Genomic DNA, 22,701 nt, shown 5'->3' with positions numbered 1-22,701 from the left:
ATTGATCTATTAGAATCTTTGGGTCAGGTCAAGGAGGAGGGGCCTGGATGGTTCTCCCAGAATAAAGTAGGATCTGTCGTCTAAAGTAGGATCTATGGCTGTCCAATCAAGGACAGCTTCCTTTGGAACTCTTGCTTAGGTGGACTCAGTGTTATTTTCAGAGAATCTCCCTAAGCCTGTTTACAATAGTCATAAACAAATAAACTGGTTGCCAATCAATGTTAGAAACTATTTTGTTATGTTAGGCCTGTGGTGGTGATGGAGTTACGTTAGTATGATCATTTTCTAACATCATTTCAAGCCTCAAATGGAAAGGCTGCTTTCTGTGGTAGTGTGAATGGGAAGGCTGCTTTCTGTGGTAGTGTGAATGGAAAGGCTGCTTTCTGTTGTAGTGTGAATGGAAAGGCTGCTCTCTGTTGTAGTGTGAATGGGAAGGCTGCTTTCTGTGGTAGTGTGAATGGGAAGGCTGCTTTCTGTTGTAGTGTGAATGGAAAGGCTGCTCTCTGTTGTAGTGTGAATGGAAAGGCTGCTCTCTGTTGTAGTGTGAATGGAAAGGCTGCTCTCTGTTGTAGTGTGAATGGAAAGGCTGCTTTCTGTTGTAGTGTGAATGGAAAGGCTGCTTTCTGTTGTAGTGTGAATGGAAAGGCTGCTTTCTGTGGTAGTGTGAATGGAAAGGCTGCTCTCTGTTGTAGTGTGAGTGGAAAGGCTGCTTTCTGTTGTAGTGTGAATGGAAAGGCTGCTTTCTGTTGTAGTGTGAATGGAAAGGCTGCTCTCTGTTGTAGTGTGAATGGAAAGGCTGCTCTCTGTTGTAGTGTGAATGGAAAGGCTGCTTTCTGTTGTAGTGTGAATGGAAAGGCTGCTCTCTGTTGTAGTGTGAATGGAAAGGCTGCTTTCTGTTGTAGTGTGAATGGAAAGGCTGCTCTCTGTTGTAGTGTGAATGGAAAGGCTGCTCTCTGTTGTAGTGTGAATGGAAAGGCTGCTTTCTGTGGTAGTGTGAATGGAAAGGCTGCTCTCTGTTGTAGTGTGAATGGAAAGGCTGCTCTCTGTTGTAGTGTGAATGGAAAGGCTGCTCTCTGTGGTAGTGTGAATGGAAAGGCTGCTCTCTGTTGTAGTGTGAATGGAAAGGCTGCTCTCTGTGGTAGTGTGAATGGAACTGCAACCATAAGGTGGGGAAAAACAGCAATTTTGTCCCTGGCTCTCAACGGTCCACATTTGCATACTTCCACTGAAGTGGTCTGATTGGCTTGAACATGTGCAGCCAGTGTGCAAACCACATGGGTACAACGTTTCCCTAAGGGGACAATAAAGTCAGTGTGTACACGCTGACTCCATGCATGAGCATGTGTGGGAGAGTACGTGTGCTGGACCAATCAGACTCTGCCGTAGTTTCAGGACTGGTATTGCACGTCAAGCTGGTCACACCAGTGCACCAGTGCGTCAGGCCCTGTTGTCATGGCAGTGACTCATTCTACACTACAGGTGCTGTTTAGGCTTCTGCCTTTACCCCCGTCTCCACTAGAGGGACACACTGGACCCATTACATACGGCTCTGCTTTCCTCACGGATGGACAATGAACAGTCGGTCATGTTATGGAATGTCATTCTGACGAGCTGATGATTTATGTCGGTACGTCATTGCGTCAAGTTCACACCTCTCTCAATGTTCAAGTCTTTCTATTGTAAGATGCTCTGTGCACGCTACGTGATGGCTTGGTCTCCCCGTCATTGGTACTCTCTGTTTGTCTCTAACGTGCTCTCTCTTCACACGCTTAACCCGCTCTCTCTCTATGTCAATGCAATCCAAACCAGCTTTATTGGCACGTATGGAGAAGGCAGCAAACAGGTTATTAACCCTGTCTGTCTCTCTCTCTTTAGGGTAGCAGCTCTGGGCCTGGCGGCAGGGGTTCTGCTGGTGCTGCTGCTCTTCTGTCTCTACCGGGTCCTCTGTTCACGCAACTACGGCCAGAACGGCGTGGCCCACGGACGCCGTCGCCACGGTGACCTGCCCTGCGACGACTACGGCTACTCGCCACCCATCAGCGAGATCTCCCCCCTGCTGTTGCGGGGACACAGCATGGTGAGAGCCTGGGCACACACACACGCTGACACAAATACCATTGTTCATTTGCATGAATATTTACGAGTATCTCTCCTCTGCGTTCTCTCTCTCTCTCTCTATCTCTCTCTATATCTCTCTCTATGTCTCTCTCTCTCTATATCTCTATATCTCTCTCTCTATATCTCTATATCTCTCTCTAGGATATAGAGTGTCTGGCGAGTGATGGCATGCTGTTGGCCAGTTGTTGTCTGGCAGGACAGATCCGTGTGTGGGACACTCAGACTGGAGACTGCCTCACCGTCATTCCTAAACATGGGTAAGACACGCACACACATACCATATCCACAAGGTCACCTTGGCCGATACAGGATTACATACACACACGTACATACACACACCTATGGACAGTTCATGCTTGTATTCATGCATGATGTTTTATCTTTTTTGGCCTGGCACCACCCACCTCTTCGGCGTACAACTTGTATTATTTTAATAATAAATGTACAATATTAACTTCACATATGTAAGTACAAGTCATTAGATGGGTTTTTTTCAGCATAGTTTTTATGTGTTCTCCCTTCGTCCCATTCCCATGTCCTTTATTTCTTCCTACATAGTCTTCCAACCTGTTCTCCTATATGCATATCCAGCCTCCTGGTCTGAACATTAAACTGTTTCTCTGTCAGGCTGCGGCGGAGTAGCAGCAGTGGCTGCTGGGAGCAGCGGGATGGTTGGGACGCCGTGGGTGTGGCCGAACCTGAAAATCTGGGGGGCGGGACAGAACCAGGGGGTGGGGTTTTCGACGAGGACGAGGGCTACCCCCTCAGGCGGCGAACCACCCCACGTCCTGCCCTCTTTGAGAACCAACCCGACCTCACCCCCCTCATCGACACCAACTTTGACTCCCAGCCCCCCTCCCACCTCCTCCTTACCCCGCCCAGGGATGGCTTTGACTTCGGGGGGCTGGTGGAGAAGGCCTACCTGGAGCACGAGCCTCCCTCGCTGGGCCTCACTGCCTCCTACCCCTCCTCCTCACCCCTGTCGGGACCCCCTCCCCAGAGGAGACGCAGCCTGGGGTACATCCAGCCTCCTGCTCCACAGGGCCAGGGAACCCCGGACTGGGAAAGCGCCGTGTGGGCCATGGAGCTCCGGGGGAACCTCATCGCTGCTGGGAGGAGCAACGGCAAACTGGAGGTGAGACCCAATCCCAGATCAACCCCCCCTAGCCCCTACACTGTCACCAGACACTTTATTATGCTCCCTTGTAGAACAGAAAGAAACAACTAGATGGGTGCAGTGGGAGTGGATGAGATGGGAAGAGGAAAGAGAGGAGGTAGTTATAATGAGCAAGCAGGAAACAATATTTGCAAGAGGAGAGAGAGTCAGTAGGGGAAATTGGCACAGAGAAAGTGAGAAAAAGCCAGGGCACTAATGTGTTATGTGGTTAGCTGTGGGACGCAGGGGAGGGCTCGTTACGCTGCAGTAATGAAGATGGCGTCTCGGGGATCACGGCCCTGGCCTTCCTCAACAACAGGCTTGTGGCGGCCAGACTCGACGGCTCTCTAGACTTCTTCACTGTCGACATCAACAAGCCTCTGGGCTTACTGCAGTACAGAGGTGAGCTTCACACACACTGTCAAACGACCCAATGATGTCAATATTCACAGAGTGTACAAAACATTAGAGACCTGCTTTTTCCTTGACATAGACTGACCAGGTGAAAGCTATGACCCCTTATTGATGTCACTTGTTAAATCCACTTCAATCAGTATAGATGAAGGAGAGGAGACAGGTAAAATAATAATTTTTAAGCCTTGAGACATGGATTGGGTATGTGTGTCATTGAGGGTGAAAGGGCAAGACAAAAGACTTAAGTGCCTTTGAACGGGGTATGGTAGTAGGTGCCAGGTGCACCGTTTTGAGTGTGTCAAGAACTGCAACGCTGCTGGGTTTTTCACGCTCAACAGTTTCCCGTGTGTATCAAGAATGGTCCACCACCCAAAGGACATCCAGCCAACTTGACACAACTGTGGGAAGAATTCGAGTCAACATGGGCCAGCATCCCTGTGGAACGCTTTCGAGACCTTGTAGATTCCATGAGTTGAGGCTGTTCTGAGGGCAACAGGGGGTGCAACTCAATATTCGGAAGGTGTTCATAATGTTTTGTACACTCAGTGTATGTCTAATATGCTTGGAAAGTCGATTGTGTCACAATCGGTAAAATGTCAACAACTGGAGTCACCTGGTCATTTTTGGAGACGTTATTGACAGGGCAGTACAACGGTAGCTATAAATAGTGTAGTTAACTAATTATCAAGTAAGGTGTCTCCAGACATGTTTACTTTTGACGTTTGTGACGTTCTGACTTTCGGAGCGTTTTAACTCTAGACGTCTGTAATGAGTGTGTTATCTATGTTGGGTGTGTGGTGCCAGGTCCCCCCGGGCGTAGTAACATACCGCCCTCGCCCTGCTACAGCAGTGAGGATGTGATCTCATGCCAGCTGACGCGCTCGGTGCAGTGTGCCCACCAGAAACCCATCACGGTGCTGCGAGCCGCTGCCGGCAGAGTGGTCACGGGCAGCCAGGACCACACCGTCAGGGTGAGGGAGAACACGGTCACAGAAACACACGTGTATATCGTTCACCAACTGTTTCCATGATAATACAGTATAAAATCAACGCTCACACACTAAAACCCTGCTGTTTGTCCCTGTGTGTCAGGTGTATCGTCTGGAGGACTCATGCTGTCTCTTCACGCTCCAGGGCCACTCTGGGGGAATCACTGCCATCTACATAGACCAGGTTAGTCAATGGTACAGTCTGTATCCCCCCCCATCGGGCAGTCCAATGGTACAGCCATGTCCCCCAAAGCTGTGTTCCAATGGCTAAACTGTTGTCTGGCTGCGTTCCAACCCAAAATCTGCTCCCTTTAAGAATTTCCCCCAGAAGGTTAGTTATGCAATGGGCTCACCTTGCTCCTAAAATTCCACCTTTTCCAAACCTTCTGTACCAGTCTTGCTGGGTGTGCAGGAGAGTCACTAAGGCACAGGCAGCCCAATATTTTTTACATTTTTTTTACACTAATTGGTCTTTTGACCAATCACATCAAATCATTTCAAATCAGATCTTTTTCAGAGCTGGTCTCATTGGTTAAAAGTCTGCCTGTGTAAACGCGGCCTAAGGTACTCCTTTCCGATCAAAATCCATTCAAGTGTAAGCCCCCCTTACTAGGGCACATCGTAGCAAAACGTTTTGCAACGGAAAATTAGGATTTGTTATGAACAACTCCAGGTAGTCCCTCCCCATAGCAGTCCACTTTTTTCTGTTTGTACTTAATGAATATGACCCATGTGAAGTATGTCATTGTCGTGTTGCAGACCATGGTTCTGGCCAGTGGGGGGCAGGACGGAGCAATCTGTCTGTGGGATGTGCTGACGGGCAGCCGGGTGAGCCACGTGTACGGTCACCGCGGCGACGTGACCTCGCTGGTGTGCACCACATCGTGCGTGATCAGCAGCGGCCTCGACGACCTCATCTGCATCTGGGACCGCAGCACGGGCATCAAGCTCTACTCCATACAGCAGGTGCGTCTCTCTGTGTGTGTGGATAATTTGGGAGAAATCAGGTAAACTAGTCTCCTGTTATTCAACGATAGTTTATGCCTCTTCGCCTGCTTCTATCCCAATTTTTCCTTCCTTCTTTAAACTTAACCTGTCTTTCTTTCTTCCCCCCCTCCCCCTAGGAGGTGGGCTGTGGCGCTAGTCTGGGGGTCATCTCTGAGTCTCTCCTGGTGACAGGGGGCCAGGGCTGTGTGTCCTTCTGGGACCTGAACTTTGGGGACCTTCTCCAGACGGTCTACCTGGGTCAGAGCAGCGACGGCCAGGGAGTCCGCCAGCTCGTGGTGCTGAACAACGCCGCCATCGTCTGCGACTTTGGCTCCGAGCTCAGCCTGGTCTACGTACCCGCGGTGCTGGAGAAGCTGGACTGAGCAGAAGCAGAACTAGGACAGGCTCCACACAGTGGCCTGGAGGAGTAGATGAAATGGTCAGTACTGACAATGGGGATACATGCAAATGCAACTCATTTTGGCCCTACACTACGCTGCAGTTGGACAATCTTCTTGGAAAGAGTTGACGTGATTGGCTAATTTAGATCGTTAGCACTTCACCCGATTAGGTGGGAGGGCATTTCTATAGCAACACATAACGTTTTTATAAAGCTAATGTCTGGTTGGAGAGACAGATGTACACCAGAAAGATGACCCATGATCTTGTTACTAGCTCAGGGGGTTTGTATCCAAGCATTGGATAGTTTGGGGTACACACACCCCAAGGGGTTCCCATCCAACAATCAGGCTGTCATTGGCGGAGTGTTTGATACCACGCCAGCCAATCAATGTAGCGCAGCTGTAGCAGGCTCATGTCGTGAGGTCTGAGGGCCGTTGGGCTAAGCAGTTACTAGCATGCGTGTGTTTTGTGTCCTGGGAAAGAAACAGTCCCTTTTTATGGTGAAAACATTGCTGACAAAAATCCTTCATTATTGTGTGTGTGCGCGAGAGAGAACTGGATACGATGACTGTAATGAAATGCACCTTGAGAGGGGGTTGTTTTTATGTTTAAATCTATTTATTAGTGATACAAGTAACAATTTGAGATGTGCATAATATAATGTGGAGATGATGTCATAAATGTAGGGTAGGATTATTTTTTTAAACATTGGTTATGATGAGATTAATATTTGTAATAATATTTTGGAACTGAAAACGCTAAAGTGTTTTCTTGGAGTTGGGGATTGAGGGGGAGAGGTTCCTTGCCTTACCCCAGGCTCTGATTTTAGGGCTACTGTTGCTGCAAGAGGACCCATCTGGCCCCGTAAGAGCCCCTTAAGCTGTAAGAGGCTCTATACTTTCTGCTTGAATTTGAGATTTACATCTGAAGGTGTGGTAGCTCTACATTGTCAGAGTTTACATTGGCTGCTCTCTTCCCATGTGCCCAGGAGAAATGTCAGATCTTTTGAGATTGTGACTATATTCAATTGCACGGTTTTACGTTAGTAACATTGTCATGCTACCATTGTACGTCTTGTTCTCTGACAAAAGGTTCCATTGAGGAAATCACGTTACTTTTTTAAATACCTAAAATGGCTTCCTCTTGAAAAACATCTTACAACTGCGTTTCTCTGTCCGCTGTTTTTCCCAATTCACTGAAAATATAGATTTTCTTTCCCTTATTTTTTTGGTCTTATCTCTGTAATTCTCTGCTTGTGAGTTTGAGAACCCTATCAGGCGTAAAAGGAGAGGATGGGTAGTGTACCGGTAATGTGGTTAACTCCACCGTGGCCCATCTAGTCTTCATGTGAGCAAAGGAGTCACCGAGGGCCTCAGACTAAGAATATGATGGTACCCTCTAGGTAGGAGCCTCTCTACTAATAACTCAACCTTTCTCCCAGCCCGTTACCTCTGAGTGACTGTAGCGCTAGCCTGCAGACACACGCAATGCAGAGAGAGCGTAGTGGACTTGACCTTAGACGTTAGCCTACTTGGTTACTTACACCCATAGCTGAATGTAGATCCGTGATGCTTGATATTGAAAAGCAAATCCACTCAACTTCAACCAACAGAAATATAACACTAACTTGTGCACTAACTCTTAACCCTCTCAAATGCACAGACACACACACTAGGCACTTTGAAACATAATGTATAGAAAGACATTCAGAAACACACACATACTGAAAACATAAAAACGCACACATCAGACTTGTGAATGCACGGGTGGACAGCTTTAGTCCTCAAGTTGCTGTGTCTGCTGGTTTATCAAGAAGATGAATTGAAAACCCAGAAGGACTGGAGTTGTGCACCTGTGTAATGGTTCTAATTTATTTCCTTTTTTTAATGTAAATAATAGGTAAACACTTTAGAGTGTAGATTCACTTATAATTGTAAGGATATAAACTGCTGCCTGAGTTAAATATGGTTGTGTTCCAAGTCCTTTTAAGCTGCCTTTCATTATCTCATTGCTTGCAAATAATGATACGATAGTTATTTGACACCCACACATTCTGTCACAATATGTGGCCTATGCAGGAATTAAACCTCACCACTCTGGTGTTGTGAGCACTATGCTCCAAACAACATTGCAATGTTTATGGAACAGTTGTTACATTTGTTTTACAGCTTTCTGCCACTGTAGTGATGAAAGGAGATGAGAAGGGAAGCATTTAAGATAATTGGAGCACAGCCCATGTCCCCTTGATCTGACCCTTTTGGTCCTACAAAATAGTTGACGGAGGGAGGGGCAGAAAGAAACCGGTGTAAATATTGTTTTTGTGGAATCATAGGCCTGCTCTGCCCCCCTCCTGAACCACCTCCCTTTGGTTGGCTAGGGTGCACAGACTGTAGTGGCGGTAGCAAATGTTCTGGGCTATTTTACTATTTTTAACACAGGAGCAAAACTTTGTACTAATTTCCAAATAAAGAGGCTTTGATACCTTGTCATGTGGTCTGTAGTGTGTGATTTTCTGTAGGGGGGGGGGGGGGGGGGGGGGGGAGTTAGCTTATGGAATGTTTGAGTATCCACTGTTGGTGTATATTAAATACAGTAGTCAAAACCATGCCAACCTACATTTATTCAAGATATATTTACAGTGTTAATGAAAGACAAGAAAAAAAAGTGTTAAGACGTGCTGATTCTGCTCTATGTATGCGGTTAACAAAACGAGAGCCTTCGTCTGCAAGCTCCTCCCCCACCATTCGGCGATCATATCAGTCACTATCATCTGAGTCCACGCCAACCCCTGGCCCAGAGCGACCAGCTGTAAGAGGGAACCATAGACACTGCTGCTAGGAGTGCATGCTGGGATTGTAGTGGTGCTGAGTGGCCAGCTCTGAAGCAGCGAGTGAAGAACAGACCCATCTGGTACAGGTAGAAACACAGACAAAGAGAAGGAAAGAAAAGACGAGTGCACCATGATTTGGTCCCAGAAGCACAGCCAGGCCACCAGTGATGGAAGGCAGAATGTATGACCCCTGAAGTGCACCTAAAGCGACAAAGGCCCAGGTTCAAACCAACCCCTAGACCCTACCACTAACCACTAAGCACTTCTAGTTGTGATTCTTGGAGTTTCCACCATTCTAGTCATTTTGGTTCATTAACTAAGAATCAGAGAATCAAGAACTAGTACTAAAGGCTACAGGTCAGTTTGACACACGGCTATGAAGTGAGAAAGAAAGGGGGGTATCGTGGCTCCTGTGTTTCAGTTCTTGTTGAGGCTCCAGAGGGGGTCGAGGTTGCTCAGGGGGTCGTCTCCCCCCTCCTCGTGGAGGCCCTGGCCCTCGGCAGGCTGCAGGAAGCTCTGCTTAGTGACACGGTGCTTCCCCTTGCACCCACCACCCTCCATGGAGAAGGCCTCAGGAGTCAGAGAGGCCAGCAGCTCCAGAGAGTTCAGGGCTGGATCAGGGGTAACCTGGTTATTGGCTGTGGGGGGAGAGGAAGGGGTGGTGGTATCCACACCATTGGGTGGTGGGGACTGAACCTTCTCTGGGGAGGAGAGTGGGGGACTGAGGGAGGAGGGTTGGGTACCGCTGGGACAGGGGTCCCGGGCGGGGGTGGCGGCTGGCTCTAGCTCTCTATCCAAGGGCAGGCCGGTGGGGGGTGTGAAGGGTTGGTCCTCTAGGCCAGAGGGGGCACCAATGTCAAGGACAGGGTCCATGGCTGGGTCAGTGGCACTGGGGGGCCGGATACTGAGTTTGGCGATGGTGGCCTGAATGGAGCTGATGGTCATGTCACCTCCCAGAACGATGTCCTGTTGGGACTCCTGGCGAGAGTAAGGCTACAGGGAGAAGACAATATTTAGACAGGAGGAAGCAGTAAAGCAGTAGTGTAGCATAGAAGGGTTGGTTGTTTAGCAACAAAACCAACACGTGAACAACTATGGGGCAAAACAGACGGGGTTGGCTTAGATTGTTGACAACATGTGAACTATATTTAGTCTCCAATGTTTATTGAAAACAATAAATGTGCACAATGAACACTTGTCTCATACATCATTACAGTTGTTGATTAGCTAGCTAGCAAATGTTTTGCCATATTGACATGAAATCAGTCAAAACACGACATGGTATCAATATACCATCTCCATGATAAATATACCATGATAAAACTAGCTGACACGAGTCACGATTCCCCACATTGCAGTTTCTTGTCATTGTTGGTAGCTATCTTGACATCCAGAATCACAACAACCCATGGAATTCTTGTGAGCATTGTTTTTGTGACGTTGTCAGCTAACCCATCTATAGGGCCTCTCAATTTTAGCTTACATCGAGTACCACCAAAATCTAAGCAAATACAAATTGTATATAGGACCATATTTACGACCTCAATCACCATTACTCACTATCCATTCAGGTTTCTGAGACCTTAAAGCCTGAATGCCAAAAGGATGAAAAACTGGCTCAGTGAGAGACTGGGCTCACCTTGGTGGCAGCAGTGCTGGGTGTCTTGCTGCAGGGGGCGGTAGGGAGGTAGCCGTGTCTCTGGAGGACCTGCTCAGCGTGTTTCAGCACAGCCTCGTAACAGAACTTCAGGTGCAGCTGCGGACAGACACCAGAGAGGAGACACCTTGAAGAGCCATCACACCAACAAACAACATTGACTCAATGCACTGGGAAAGTGACATGAGCTTTTACTAGACAACTTGCCTCTTATGAAACTGCACAGTTAACCCCTTGTAAAGCATGAGCTTGTTAGGTGTGCGTGTTCTTACCTTCTCCTGCAGCATGTTCTTCCTCTGCTGCCTCATCTTCTTGACCAGTAGAGGTAGGTCAGGGATGCTGTTCCCTGCCTCCAGCTCCTGTACCGCTGCATACAGCAGACAGAGGGCGCCAGTACGCCCCACGCCAGAGCTGGTCATGGAGAGAGACCGGGTTAGTGTCAATATTCACAACACACACACACTTGGTTTTGATTAATCATCATTATGTTTGGTGATAGTAATAAAATAGCATGTGTGTGTTACCTGCAGTGCACAACAATAGGTGTGTGTAAGGGCCTCTGGTGCAGGTAGTATCCATGAACCTCCTGGATGAAGCAGATTAGATTGCTCTTGCTCATAGGAAGACCCCTGGGGAGAGAAAGATAAATGGTATTCGTTAGCCAGATATTCATTTCCATGCATACAGTGGTTATTCAGTTGTTACTGTGTGGACTCACAGCTCAGGCCAGGAGGTGAACTGTAGGTGTATGACGGTGCGTTTGAGGCTCTGGTCACGGTATTGCAGGCCAATCATTCGCTCCACGTGGGTGGGCGTGGTCTTCTGCGTAGTCAGGGTGACTGTGATTGGTCCGTGAGCAAGCTGCTGGCCGCGTTCTGTCGGGAAATAGCGCAAAACCTTTCCCTACGGAAACACAGTAAAGAAACCGACTAAGAGTTGGGGTTCTTTCAATAAATTACAATGCGTCAATCAAAATATGGACTGATAACTTCAAATTAAATAATACATGTGTTTTCACAGACGTTTATGTCAATAGTCTGGAAATAAATAAACCATCTAATCAAAGTTCTGCCTTATCCAATTCCTTACCTACCTTTTATTCCTTCTTGTGTAAAAAACAAACAGGTGGTACATCTACCACAGTAGTAAGCCTTTATGAGTGACCCCTAGAATGGCCCATTCCTTCTCCCTTCTGAGTGTGTTCATACCTTATCTAACTCCTGCTCTGAGACCAGCATGACCACCAGCGAAACCTTCTGCTCCCACACCATGAGCCAGAAGTCGGCGGCCGTGCCCGACAGCGGCGCCTGCGTGGCGATGAGGCGCGGGCAGTAGGGCGACAGCTCCTCCACATAACTGCCGTTGATGTAGTCGTCCTTTCCCGAGCGCAGCAGCACGCGGTTACAGTCGTAGGGCATCACGTCCTGGTGACGGTTCTTCATAGTGTAGCAGCGAGCGATGGCGATGGACAGCTGCCTGGCGTCCCTCTCCTGCCCCTCCTGGAGCTCCTTCCAGCGGGCATCCAGCGGCGAAAGACCACCTTCGTCAACCGACGGGCGCTCAAGAGACTCCACGGCCGACCGGAAGCGTTCGAGTTCGCTGCAGAGGCGGGCTACGCGTTCAGGGGCTTGGTACGGGTCGCCCTGGATCAGCCGAACGCCCTGGGAGCTCTTCTTGCGGCGCTCCCCGTCCTGAGGGTCAGCCTTGGTGGGTTGGAGGACATTGGCGGGGGCCTTGGGGCCACCGGGCTGGCTCTCTGGGCTGGAGGAGAGCAGGTCGTCTGTGATGGAGTTCTGGTGCGGGAAGAGGGAGGTGGATAAGGAGGAAGGGAGAGAGGGTGGACCGCCAGGGGTGGGGGCCGGGGAGGGCCTCTGGGGAGCCAGGCCTTGGGAAGAGGGGCCTGGGGAGGGAGAAGGGGAAGGGGAGGGCGAGGGAAGGATGACGTTAGGTGGGAGGGCCACTGGAGGAGCTCCAGCAGTTGGTGGAATCATGTGCTGGGGAGGGGGCCGAGGTTGGCCCATAGAGGTGGGCTGTGGTGGGGCTCCAGGAGAGCCGTTCACACCTGGAGGAGTAGGGTACATGGTGGGGGTCATGGGGGCTACAGGCTGGGGAGCCTGGGACTGTTGGGGGGCAGATTGAGGCATTATAGGAGGCTGGTAGCCCTGTGGTAACTGGGGCTGGTAGACATGTTGGGGGGGTTGACCAGGGTGGGGCATCTGGGGCCCCTGAGGTGGGAGGGGGCCCCTGGGCAGGTAAGCCTGAGGGAGGTGGACATGATGGGGCTGAGAAGCAGGGGGCATGGACTGGTGCAGGCCAGGGGGCATGGGCTGGCTGGTGGGGGGCAGGTAAGCCTGGGAAACTGGGGGCATCGGCTGGCTGTTAGGGGGCATCTGCTGGCTGTTAGGGGGCATCTGCTGATGAGGGCCAGGGTGCATTTGTGGATGCGGGTGCATTTTCTGGGCGTTGGGATGCATTTGTTGTTGTTGGGAAGGTAGCATCTGCTGATGAGGGTGCTGGGGCATCTGTTGGTTGGCAGGTTGCATGTATGGTTGGGAGACAGGGGGTATGGGCTGGGAAGTGGTGGGCATCTGTGGGTGAGGGCCCCTTGGGATCATGTGTGGGGGCTGTTGGGGCAGGTAGCCCTGTTGAGGGTGTTGAGGCTGATAGCCCTGTGGTAACTGGGGCTGGTAGCCATGCTGGGGTTGTGGCTGGGGCTGACCAGGATATGGCTGCTGATACTGGGGGGGCATGGGTGGCCGGGGTTGGTGCTGGGGGGGCATGTACTGTGGGTAACCTTGCTGGGCCTGGGGTCGGGGCCCGGGCAGAGCCCTGGGGGCAGACTGGTAGCCAGGGGGCAGCTGCCCAGGAGGGTGTTGGTACTGATGCTGTGGATGTTGGTGTGGCACCTGGCTGGGCGCTTGCATGGGCACCCCAGGCTGGGGCATGTACTGTGGGTACACACCCATCTGTGGGGGAACAGCGTAGCCTGCAGAGACAGTAGGTGGGTGTGAGTTATAACTGGGGATGGGGGTCTGGATACTATCTACTGTAGTAGTGGAGGGACGGAAAGGGGCACGGGCAGGCCTGACTCCCCCAGTTTGGGGGGCTTGCGGCTGGGGAGGGCCATAGCCAGAAACAGGAGTCTGCTGGGGTGGTAGCTGAGTGAAGGGTCCGCGAGGGAAACCCTGGCCGGGGAACTGGGGTGGGCGATGGTTTGGTGGGAACTGAGGGGTATAGAGCGGTGCCCCAGGCGCCCCTGGCCAGGGTAACGAAGCATTGCCACCCAGGTTGGCACCAGGAAGGAAAGCCTCAGGTCCCGGGCGAAGGGCAGAGTGTAGGGAGGGGTGGTCGGGGGGTAGACTACGGAGCTCGTCAGGCAGGTCTCCTCCCAGGCTCAGTATAGCAGCGTTGATCTGGGCTAGCTCAGCATCCTCCAGACTAGAACAGGCAGAGTCCACGTCTGAGCCCACCTTGGACCCCAGGGACGGTTTGGCTGCAGTGGGCCGAGAAGGGGGATTCTTCTGGGTCTCCCTGTCCAGCACGGCCTTCCTCTCCTCCTCCCTGGCCTGACACAGAGTCTTAGCTCGCTCCAGCAGGCGGGAGGACTTGGTCTCCAGGTCCTCGTAGAACTCCTTCCCCTCCTGGGACTTCTTCATCAGGTCCTCGTAAGCCTCGTAGGACGCCACCAGGGTCTGCACCGTGCCGTTCCACCTGAGAGTTGGAGCGAGAGAAAGGAAGGAGGAGAGGAAAAGAAAGGGAGAGGTGAGAACTTCTTCAGTAACAATGACATGAGGCTAGTGCTTTACGTATCTAGTGTTTCCAGTGGAAACCATTCCCTATATTGGCCCCTTCCCTATGACCTTGGACTGGAACAGCGTCAAAGTCCTTTGACCAATAGTACTGGTGTCCCACTAAAACCCTTCCCAAGCCCTTGCTCACTTGTGTTCCGTCTCGGCGAGACCCTTGCGGACCGAGGCGTATTGCACGTTGGCTTCCGTCAGAGCCTTGAGGATGTTCTCCTGGGCAGACAGGTTCTGGTCGATGTACACCTTCACCTGCTCATACTTCTTCAACTGCTCCTCAAACAACCTCTATAGAGAGGGAGAGGGAGGGGGAGGGAGGGAGGTGGGAGAGAGAGAGGCAAATGTTACATATAGTGTGTTAAGAGGCATGCGTTAGTCTAGAATTTCATGAACATCAAACCCACACACATTGTCCTGTACCTTCATGTCAGTGCGCTCGGTAGTGACCAGGGAGGAAGTGATGTCGTCCTGCTGGATGAGGTCACGCAGCTGTTTCTCCAGGGTGTTCCTCTGGTCCCTCATCTCCTGCACCTTACCCAGGATCCTCTTCATGCACTGCAGCCCCGCCACCTCCTCTGTAGGAACACACACATATATATATATATATATATATATATATATATATTTAGAAACACACTCCAAATGACACCACAAACATCATAACTCTTTTCCACTTTCCTATACCCACCCTGGTTGAGTTGGGGCCTCGGCAGGGCTTCTCTCAGGGCATCCAGTGGTCCCCCCAGCAGCCTCAGGTTACTGATGTGCAGGTTCATGGCTCTGTGCAGCTCTGTGTTGGTGAAGCTGGCCTTTTCATGGGCCTCCATGTACTTCTCCAGGTCCCTGCGGATCTCAGCCAAGGTCTGGGCATGTGCCTGGGGGTGCAGCTCCGCCGCGGGGCCTCCTCCTGCCGCCTCTTGCAGCGCCCGCACCCCGGCCGCGTCCTCCTCCAGCACGTCCCGGATCTCCCTCAGAGACGCCTCCACGTCCGTGAACACACCAGACAGGACTGAGGCAGAGAGACACAGGGATAGTATCGAAAAGCTGTGTGCGTATGTGTGTGTGACATGTGTATGTCTGTGTCCCAGGCCAACCACTCACCCTGCATGGACTGAATGAGGCTCTTGACGGTGTCTGGTCTGACACTGAGCGCAGCACACTTCTCCATCAGTACAGGGGGGATGTGACTGTACATGTCCAGGTTATCTACTGAGTCTGGCTCCAGACCCAGAGAGTCCATAAACTGCCTGTAAACCCAGAGCTAGATCAGTAACCACACAAAGTCACTATATTAAATCGTAAAAGGCGTACCTAGACGTCACAAATACACACACAGCCCCTCCCACTCACTCTAGAGTCTCATTCCTGCTGTCTATCTTGGCCATGATGTCCCGTAGCAACTTGGCCTTCTCTTCACTGTAGAGAGAGGAGGCCTCGTGGGCAGCCATGGGCACCAGCTTGGCAAACAGGTCTGGGCCTGTGACACTGGGATCAGTTGGGTTCACGGGCAAGGCCTTCACCAGGGGGGCACCTAGAGAGGACATGATGACAATGAAAATCCAAATATAGTATATGAAATGCAGGAGAGGTTGTGTGTGAGGATAGGCCAGGGTTCGATGTTACCTTTGACAGAAGCAAGAGTCTCCAACGAGGGGACAGTCTCATGGTAGATGAAGTCATTGTCTTTCTTGGCAGAGTTGAACCTACAAGGGACAGGGGATAAGGAAGAGTAAAATAAAAAAGGAGAGGAAGGATCAGAGAGAAACACTTCAGCAAGAGTGCCACTGTTTGAGTGACAGAGTGTGTGTGACTGTCTACCTATCTCAAAGGGTAAAGACTGTACCAACCTACCCACAATCATAAGTGAATATACAGTAGGGAATATAGCTGCTTACTTTCCCCCTATCACGTCCATGGTGAACTTCAAGGCCTCCTGCACACTGTCCGGCTGACCCTGTTCAAACAGAGAGATTGAGGGGAAGGAGCATAAAGACAGTTACTTTGTTATTGTAAGCTTGATAACAGATACAAAAGAAACCATTTCAGAAGGCCAAATGGAAAAGGTTACACAAAGAGTAAATTGGAAGGTGACTGTACCTTGGCCAACTTGATGGCTTCACTGAGTTTGTCTAATGAGCTCTGCAGGTAAGCCAGCTGTTAAAAACACAAAGACACACAGCTTTAGAAAAAATAGGTGTATAAGGAGAGACATTGGTATGCATGTAGAGGAACGGAGGTATGCAGAGGAATATACACAGGGGGAATAGGGATAGTCAAGAAGGTGACATACCCGCTCTCCATATTTCTGTTGCTCCTCAGCCTGCTTCCCCATATGCAGCTGAAAATAAATATGTTATTCAATAACAGAGTATCCGTAAACCAAATTGAGAACACATTCGCAATACACTCCCTCACAACTGACTGTCCTGTCTCAAACTCACATGGGCGATGGAAGCAAAGTAGGAGATCTTCATCTGTACCAGTTTCTTCCAGTCCTTCTGGATCTTACCCAGCATGGAAGCCGTGTCAGAGTTCTCCAGAGCCCTGCACGCCTCCTTATAGTAGTCCACCACCTGCACCAAGCCAACAACAGAACAGTCACACACCTGGGTCGTACTCATTAGGGCACACCGTAGCGAAACGTTTTGCAACAGAAAACAATTCGTATTTTCTTATTGGACAAGTTCAGTTAGTCCCTCCCCGTTTGATGCCTATTGAGAACGACCCTGCTCTACGGCAACTAAGGTCTAGAGGGTGTTATCATGCCCTGCTACTACGTCATGTGTTGAGAGTAGAGAGATTTACCTGAGCACTGATGCGGGCTACAAGGAAACTCTTCCTGTTGTCCAGCATGGACTTCTCCAGGAGACACTCTTGAGCCTGACCCTGAATGGAGACAAATAACCATGAAGTGTGTGTGTGTGTGTGTGTGTGTGTGTGTGTGTGTGTGTGTGTGTGTGTGTGTGTGTGTGTGTGTGTGTGTGTGTGTGTGTGTGTGTGTGTGTGTGTGTGTGTGTGTGTGTGTGTGAGAACACGTGCATGTGCGAGTGTGCGATAGTTACCAGCATGAGGTTGATGTTGAGATTAAGGATCTGGTGACTCATGTCCACGCTGAAGTTGTGGCTGAAGTGGTCCCTCAGGTAGGAGAAGGCCCCCGCGGAGCACTGGAAGTGTGTACATGACACCTTCATCCCCTAGAGGGAGAGAGAAAGGGGAAGGGAGACAGAAGGGAGTGAGGATGGAAGTGAGAGAAATAGACAAAGGGACATATTGAGTTTCAGAAAGAGGAGGGCAACACAATGGATGTCAGTGTGAGATGTCATGGAGAGAGAGGTTAACGTGGTAGAGATAGACGGCCATTGCTTCTGCCCACCTCTTCGGACACCCTGTTATCCATGGCTCCCAACATGGAGTGGAGAGCACCTACAGAGAAGACAACATTATGGCAATCAGGACATAGCTGTTTGACGGATGGTTTTGCCCTCAGTGCTGATCTAAGGTCAGTTTTACACTACACCATTCAAATGGTTCAACTCACCCAGGTTGTAGAGGATGCAGGCTTGCTCATAGCTGATGTCATCATGAGTGACTGTTTTTCCAGAAAATATTTCTGTCCTGGTAAGAGAGAAGGAAATTGTTGACACTGTTTTGCATACATGAGGGTGTGGTGTGTGTCTAAAGTTGAAATCTGAAGTTTACATACACCTTAGCCAAATACAATAAACTCCGTTTTTTTTTTTTTTTTTTTTTTTTTTTTTTTTTACAATTCCTGACATTAAATCCTAGTAAAAATTCCCTGTCTTAGGTCAGTTAGTATCACCACTTTATTTTAAGAATGTGAAATGTCAGAATAAGAGTAGAGAATTATTTATTTCAGCTTTTATTTCTTTCATCACATTCCCAGTGGGTCAGAAGTTTACATGCTACCAAATAATAATTGAGTGTATTGCCTTTAAATTGTTTAACTTGGGTCAAACGTTTCAGGTAGCCTTCCACAAGCTTCCCACAATAAGTTGGGTGAATTTTGGCCCATTCTTCCTGACAGAGCTGGTGTATCTTAGTCAGGTTTGTAGGCCTCCTTGCCCGCACACGCTTTTTCAGTTCTGCCCACAAATTTCTATAGGATTGAGGTCAGGGCTTTGTGATGGCCACTCCAATACCTTGACTTTGTTGTCCTTATGCCAAAACTTTGGAAGTATGCTTGGGGTCATTGTCCATTTGGAAGACCCATTTGCGACCAAGCTTTAAATTCCTGACTGATGTCTTGAGATGTTGCTTCAGTATATCCACATAGTTTTCCTCTCTCATGATGCCATCTATTTTGTGAAGTGCACCAGTCCCTCCTGCAGCAAAGCACCCCCACAACACCCGTTTTAATGACTCCAACCTAAGTGTATGTAAACTTCCGACTTCAACTGTACATGTATGGGCCTGTCTGTTTTTGTATGTATTATGGATCTCCATTAGTTCCTGCCAAGGCAGCAGCTTCTCTTCCTGAGGTCTAGCAACATTAAGGCAGTTATATACAATTTTAAAAACATTACAATACATTTCACAACAGATTTTTACTATACATGAAGTGTGTTCCCTCAGGCCACTACTCTACTACCACATATCTACAACACAAAATACATGTGTATAGTGAGTATGTTATCGGGTGTGTGTGTGTGTGTGTGTGTCTGTGCCTATGTGTGTCTCTTCACATTCCCGGCTGTTCCATAAGGTGTATTTTAAATCCGATTTTACTGCTTGCATGAGTTACTTGATGTGGAATAGAGTTCAATGTAGCCATGGCTCTATGTAGCACCTCCCATAGTCTGTTCTGGACTTGGGGACTGTGAAGAGACCTCGGGTGGCATGTCTTGTGGGGTATGCATGGGTGTCCAAGCTGTATGCTAAAGGTTTAAACAGAAAGCTTGGTGCATTCAACATGTCAATGCCTCTCGCAAATACAAGTAGTGATGAAGTCAATCTGTCCTCTACTTTGAGCCAGGTGAGACTGATATGCATATTATTAATGTTAGTAAGTCTTCGTGTACATTTACGAGCCAGCCGTGCTGCCCTGTTCTGGGCCAAATTTAATTTTCCTAAGTCTCTCTTTGTAGCACCTAACCAGACGACTGGACAGTAGTCTAGGGCCTGTAGGACCTGCCTTGATGATTGCATTGTTAAGAAAGCTGAGCAGTGCTTTATTATGGACAAACTCTCCCCATCTTAGTTACTATTGCGTCAATATGTTTTGACCATGACAGTTTACAATCCAAGGACACTCCAAGCAGCTTAGTCTCCTCAACTTGCTCAATTTCCACATTATTCATTAGTTGAGGTTTAGGGTTAAGGGTTAAGTGAATGATTTGTCCCAAATACAATGCTTTTAGTTTTTGAAATATTTAGGACCAACTGCTTTCTTGCCACCCATTCTGAAACTGACTGCAGCTGTGTGTTAAACGCTGCAGTGATTTCACTTGCTGTGGTTGCTGACGTGTATAGTGTTGAGTCATCAGCATACATAGACAAACAGGCTTGACTCAGAGCCAGCGGCAGGTCATTAGTAAAGATTGAATAGTAAGGGGCCTGTGTTCTGTTATACAGGTAACTCTCGATCCAAAATATAGCAGGGGATGTAAAGCCATAACACCAATGCTCCATCTAAGCTGCGCGCGTGTAGCCCCAGAACTGCCATGCAGAAATATCAGCCCACAGAGAGAAGCACGAGAGCAGCGGCCACCAACCGGTCAATCTCCAAGACATTCCTAGTTGATTGCCAAACATTTCTGTAAAAAAAACAACAACGATAAAGCCTTGTGTTGCTATTTTTTTGTTTTAGTCTTGGGCTGTTGGCGGTAGGTGCACTCGATTCAGCTGCCCTGCGCGCCGGGTACACGAGCTGTTGCCATTCTGAACCATTGCATGTGTCTGAAAGTACAAAATATGCCTTTCCTGCGGACCCAGAGAGCAAATTAAGTGCACTATAGGCCTACCGCTGGCCAATCGGATGGCTCAGATGACCGTGTCTGCAGTAACGTAGCACGGCATAAAAGAAAGCCACAGAAAGTTGATACTGTGACATTTCTAAACATTTAAAACTATGAGTAGAGAGAGACTGTCAGCGAAAACAGCAAAGAGATGCTGTTTTTATGACTGAGTTCAAGTTCTTACTCAGCACTGTCAACACTTATGAGCCATAAAATGCGCGTTGTTCCTATTTCCACTCAGCGCTACAACAAGCAGCAGTAACGAATGAGTAGGAAAGTATCTATAGGCTTGCGTTGTTGTTATTATTATTAGCGGCTTGGGTCTTTTTTAATTTCGAGGAATATTTCACTTTCTCTGTTCAACATGACTTTGTGCATGAGGCAGAAATAATGCGGTGCGAGTCGAGTTTCGCCAGCTGGAAGATGGTGTCCCTTTTTGGTCAGTGTCAGTGGAGGAAAGGGAGAGTGGAGGGATGTTGAGAGGCGGACCCTCAGTCTGCTGCTCTCTCCCTCCGCTGAGACTGACCATCAGATGCAGGCACCATCAGCCCCCCCAAATTTGTTTTAAAATGTATTTGTTTTTAGTTGCCTGAACAACAATGCATTGGCAGGGCAATTCAAGCAAAGCCAATATGCAGTGATAATGTATTGGGCCTATAACTTACTGCACAAACCTCATTGTTACAGAACTGTTTTTGATTGTTGCATAGACTTAGATGTTTTTTAAACATGACTTAAAAAAAATGTGAGTAGTAGATCTCGGCTTGAATTTTGACTCAGTGATCTTGACTCAGACAAGGTTGGTGACCACTGTTCTAGAGTTTTCCCTGTTAACACTATCAACGTTTCCATTTACCGTGGAAATTGTGATCGAATCAATGCAATATTACCGAAACTATGCAAGAGATTTTGTTGTAGGCAGAACGCATCAGAGTAGGATTCAATTGCATTGCCACGCACTACTCAGCCCGTACTCTACACAGACCGGTGCGGTATAAACAATCAGAGCTGCAGTAGACCTATATGCAAATAGATCATTGCCATATATGGATATGTGCCATTTACTTTGAACTGGACTGTGTTTGCAGCATGAGCGGTCGTGAGTAGATGCGCTTCATTTGAGGTCAAAGTAAGAGCTGCTGTAGCCATGTGTGCACATTTTGTTCATATCCTTTGCTAGTTAGTGAGTTATTAGCCCAGTTATAGATCATTTGTAGTCAGCAATAGGGGAGTGATTGCTTCCTACAAGAGCACAAAACATATACATTTCTAGACGTCTTTGAAAAGCGAGTCAGGTAAAGAGCTTTTTTTATGTCTTAAAGGGGCAGTGTTGTATTTTGAAACCGGCTTGAATAACCTAAGTAGCCAATAGGCAGAGGGTAGAATAATTTGTCTGAATCTCTGTAATAATGGTATGGGAATAATAATGTATTTTGTAAAGTGGTTTCTTGCATCAAACAATGACATTTTCAGTCACCTCCTTGTCTGAAGGACAAGTGGATAAACAGGTTGATGTCAAGCCCTGCACTTTTTTTCAAAAGTCTCATGGAATGTAGGCCTACATTGAGCACCACACATTGGCTGCTACGTTAGGCTGAATGATAGAACAGCCGTTTCCACGTTAAAATGTTATGGGATGTATTTTCTCCATTGTTTTGATGTTAGGCTACTCTGGTTGGTCTACAGACATTATGATCAAATAGCCATAGTAGCCTACTTGGTCACTGTTAAAACTGTAACTTAAAGCGGGTACAGCCTCCGTGTTCACAGTAAACGTGTGCTGGAAGTTGCAGAGAATTTTCACAACGTTCAGGTTACGTTAAGCAGACCTGAAATTTGCTCAGTGCCGGAAAAAAATGTAGGGAACATTACATAACGCATACGCTTTTCCAGCAGCAGATTATTACAGATAATGTCAAAAGTTGCACTGAAGACTAACAAAACAGGTCCCACAATCTGTTTACTACTTATTATTTTATTAGCCAATCATCAGTGATTTGTGTAAGTGGTGTACATGTTGAATGCCCATCCCTATAAGCGTTTGAAAATCTGCTGTTAATTTGTTTATCGTGAAATAGCATTGTATCTGGTCAAACACTATTTTGTTCCAAAAGTTTACTAAGGGTTGGTAACAGGCTGATTGGTCAGCTGTTTCAGCCAGTAAAGGGTGCTTTGCTATTCTTGGGGAGCAGAATGACTTTTACTTCCCTCCAGGTCTGAGGGAACACACTTTCCTGTAGGTTTAGATTGAAAAGATAGCAAATAGGGGTGGCAATATCGTCCGCTATTATCCTCAGTAATTTTCCATCCAAGTTGTCAGAACCAGGTGGCTTGTCATTGTTGACAGACAACAACACTCACTTTACAGAA

At 48.4% G+C, this 22,701-nt stretch overlaps 2 protein-coding genes across 9 annotated transcripts in view; one reads left to right on the top strand and one right to left on the bottom strand.

The window, feature by feature from the left end:
- Positions 1-8,553, top strand: part of LOC120030755 (sterol regulatory element-binding protein cleavage-activating protein-like) — a 31,227-nt gene extending 22,674 nt beyond the window's left edge. For all 6 annotated transcript variants that reach the window (XM_038976173.1, XM_038976174.1, XM_038976170.1 and 3 more), the window contains exons 14-21: positions 1,876-2,077; positions 2,260-2,375; positions 2,746-3,253; positions 3,508-3,676; positions 4,493-4,659; positions 4,781-4,861; positions 5,437-5,643; positions 5,802-8,553. In XM_038976173.1, the coding sequence (XP_038832101.1) occupies positions 1,876-2,077; positions 2,260-2,375; positions 2,746-3,253; positions 3,508-3,676; positions 4,493-4,659; positions 4,781-4,861; positions 5,437-5,643; positions 5,802-6,047 (1,696 nt within the window). In that variant the 3' untranslated portion in view covers positions 6,048-8,553. The remainder of the gene's footprint in view (positions 1-1,875; positions 2,078-2,259; positions 2,376-2,745; positions 3,254-3,507; positions 3,677-4,492; positions 4,660-4,780; positions 4,862-5,436; positions 5,644-5,801) is intronic.
- Positions 8,554-8,668: 115 nt separating this feature from the next.
- LOC120031224 (tyrosine-protein phosphatase non-receptor type 23-like) overlaps positions 8,669-22,701 on the bottom strand; it is a 25,372-nt gene continuing 11,339 nt past the window's right edge. For all 3 annotated transcript variants that reach the window (XM_038976875.1, XM_038976877.1, XM_038976876.1), the window contains 20 exons: positions 17,895-17,971; positions 17,730-17,779; positions 17,419-17,550; positions 17,162-17,242; positions 16,798-16,929; positions 16,647-16,694; positions 16,454-16,510; positions 16,252-16,310; positions 15,980-16,059; positions 15,707-15,887; positions 15,458-15,603; positions 15,045-15,365; positions 14,777-14,931; positions 14,493-14,644; positions 11,762-14,264; positions 11,272-11,456; positions 11,078-11,182; positions 10,826-10,964; positions 10,536-10,652; positions 8,669-9,889 (listed from right to left, as the gene is read on the bottom strand). In XM_038976875.1, the coding sequence (XP_038832803.1) occupies positions 9,314-9,889; positions 10,536-10,652; positions 10,826-10,964; positions 11,078-11,182; positions 11,272-11,456; positions 11,762-14,264; positions 14,493-14,644; positions 14,777-14,931; positions 15,045-15,365; positions 15,458-15,603; positions 15,707-15,887; positions 15,980-16,059; positions 16,252-16,310; positions 16,454-16,510; positions 16,647-16,694; positions 16,798-16,929; positions 17,162-17,242; positions 17,419-17,550; positions 17,730-17,779; positions 17,895-17,971 (5,296 nt within the window). In that variant the 3' untranslated portion in view covers positions 8,669-9,313. The remainder of the gene's footprint in view (positions 9,890-10,535; positions 10,653-10,825; positions 10,965-11,077; positions 11,183-11,271; positions 11,457-11,761; positions 14,265-14,492; positions 14,645-14,776; positions 14,932-15,044; positions 15,366-15,457; positions 15,604-15,706; positions 15,888-15,979; positions 16,060-16,251; positions 16,311-16,453; positions 16,511-16,646; positions 16,695-16,797; positions 16,930-17,161; positions 17,243-17,418; positions 17,551-17,729; positions 17,780-17,894; positions 17,972-22,701) is intronic.

This window comes from Salvelinus namaycush, chromosome 37 (assembly GCF_016432855.1).
Source record: "Salvelinus namaycush isolate Seneca chromosome 37, SaNama_1.0, whole genome shotgun sequence".
NCBI lineage: Eukaryota > Metazoa > Chordata > Actinopteri > Salmoniformes > Salmonidae > Salvelinus > Salvelinus namaycush.
Note: the sequence above shows the minus strand (reverse complement) of the source record. Positions and strands in the feature narration are given on the sequence as shown.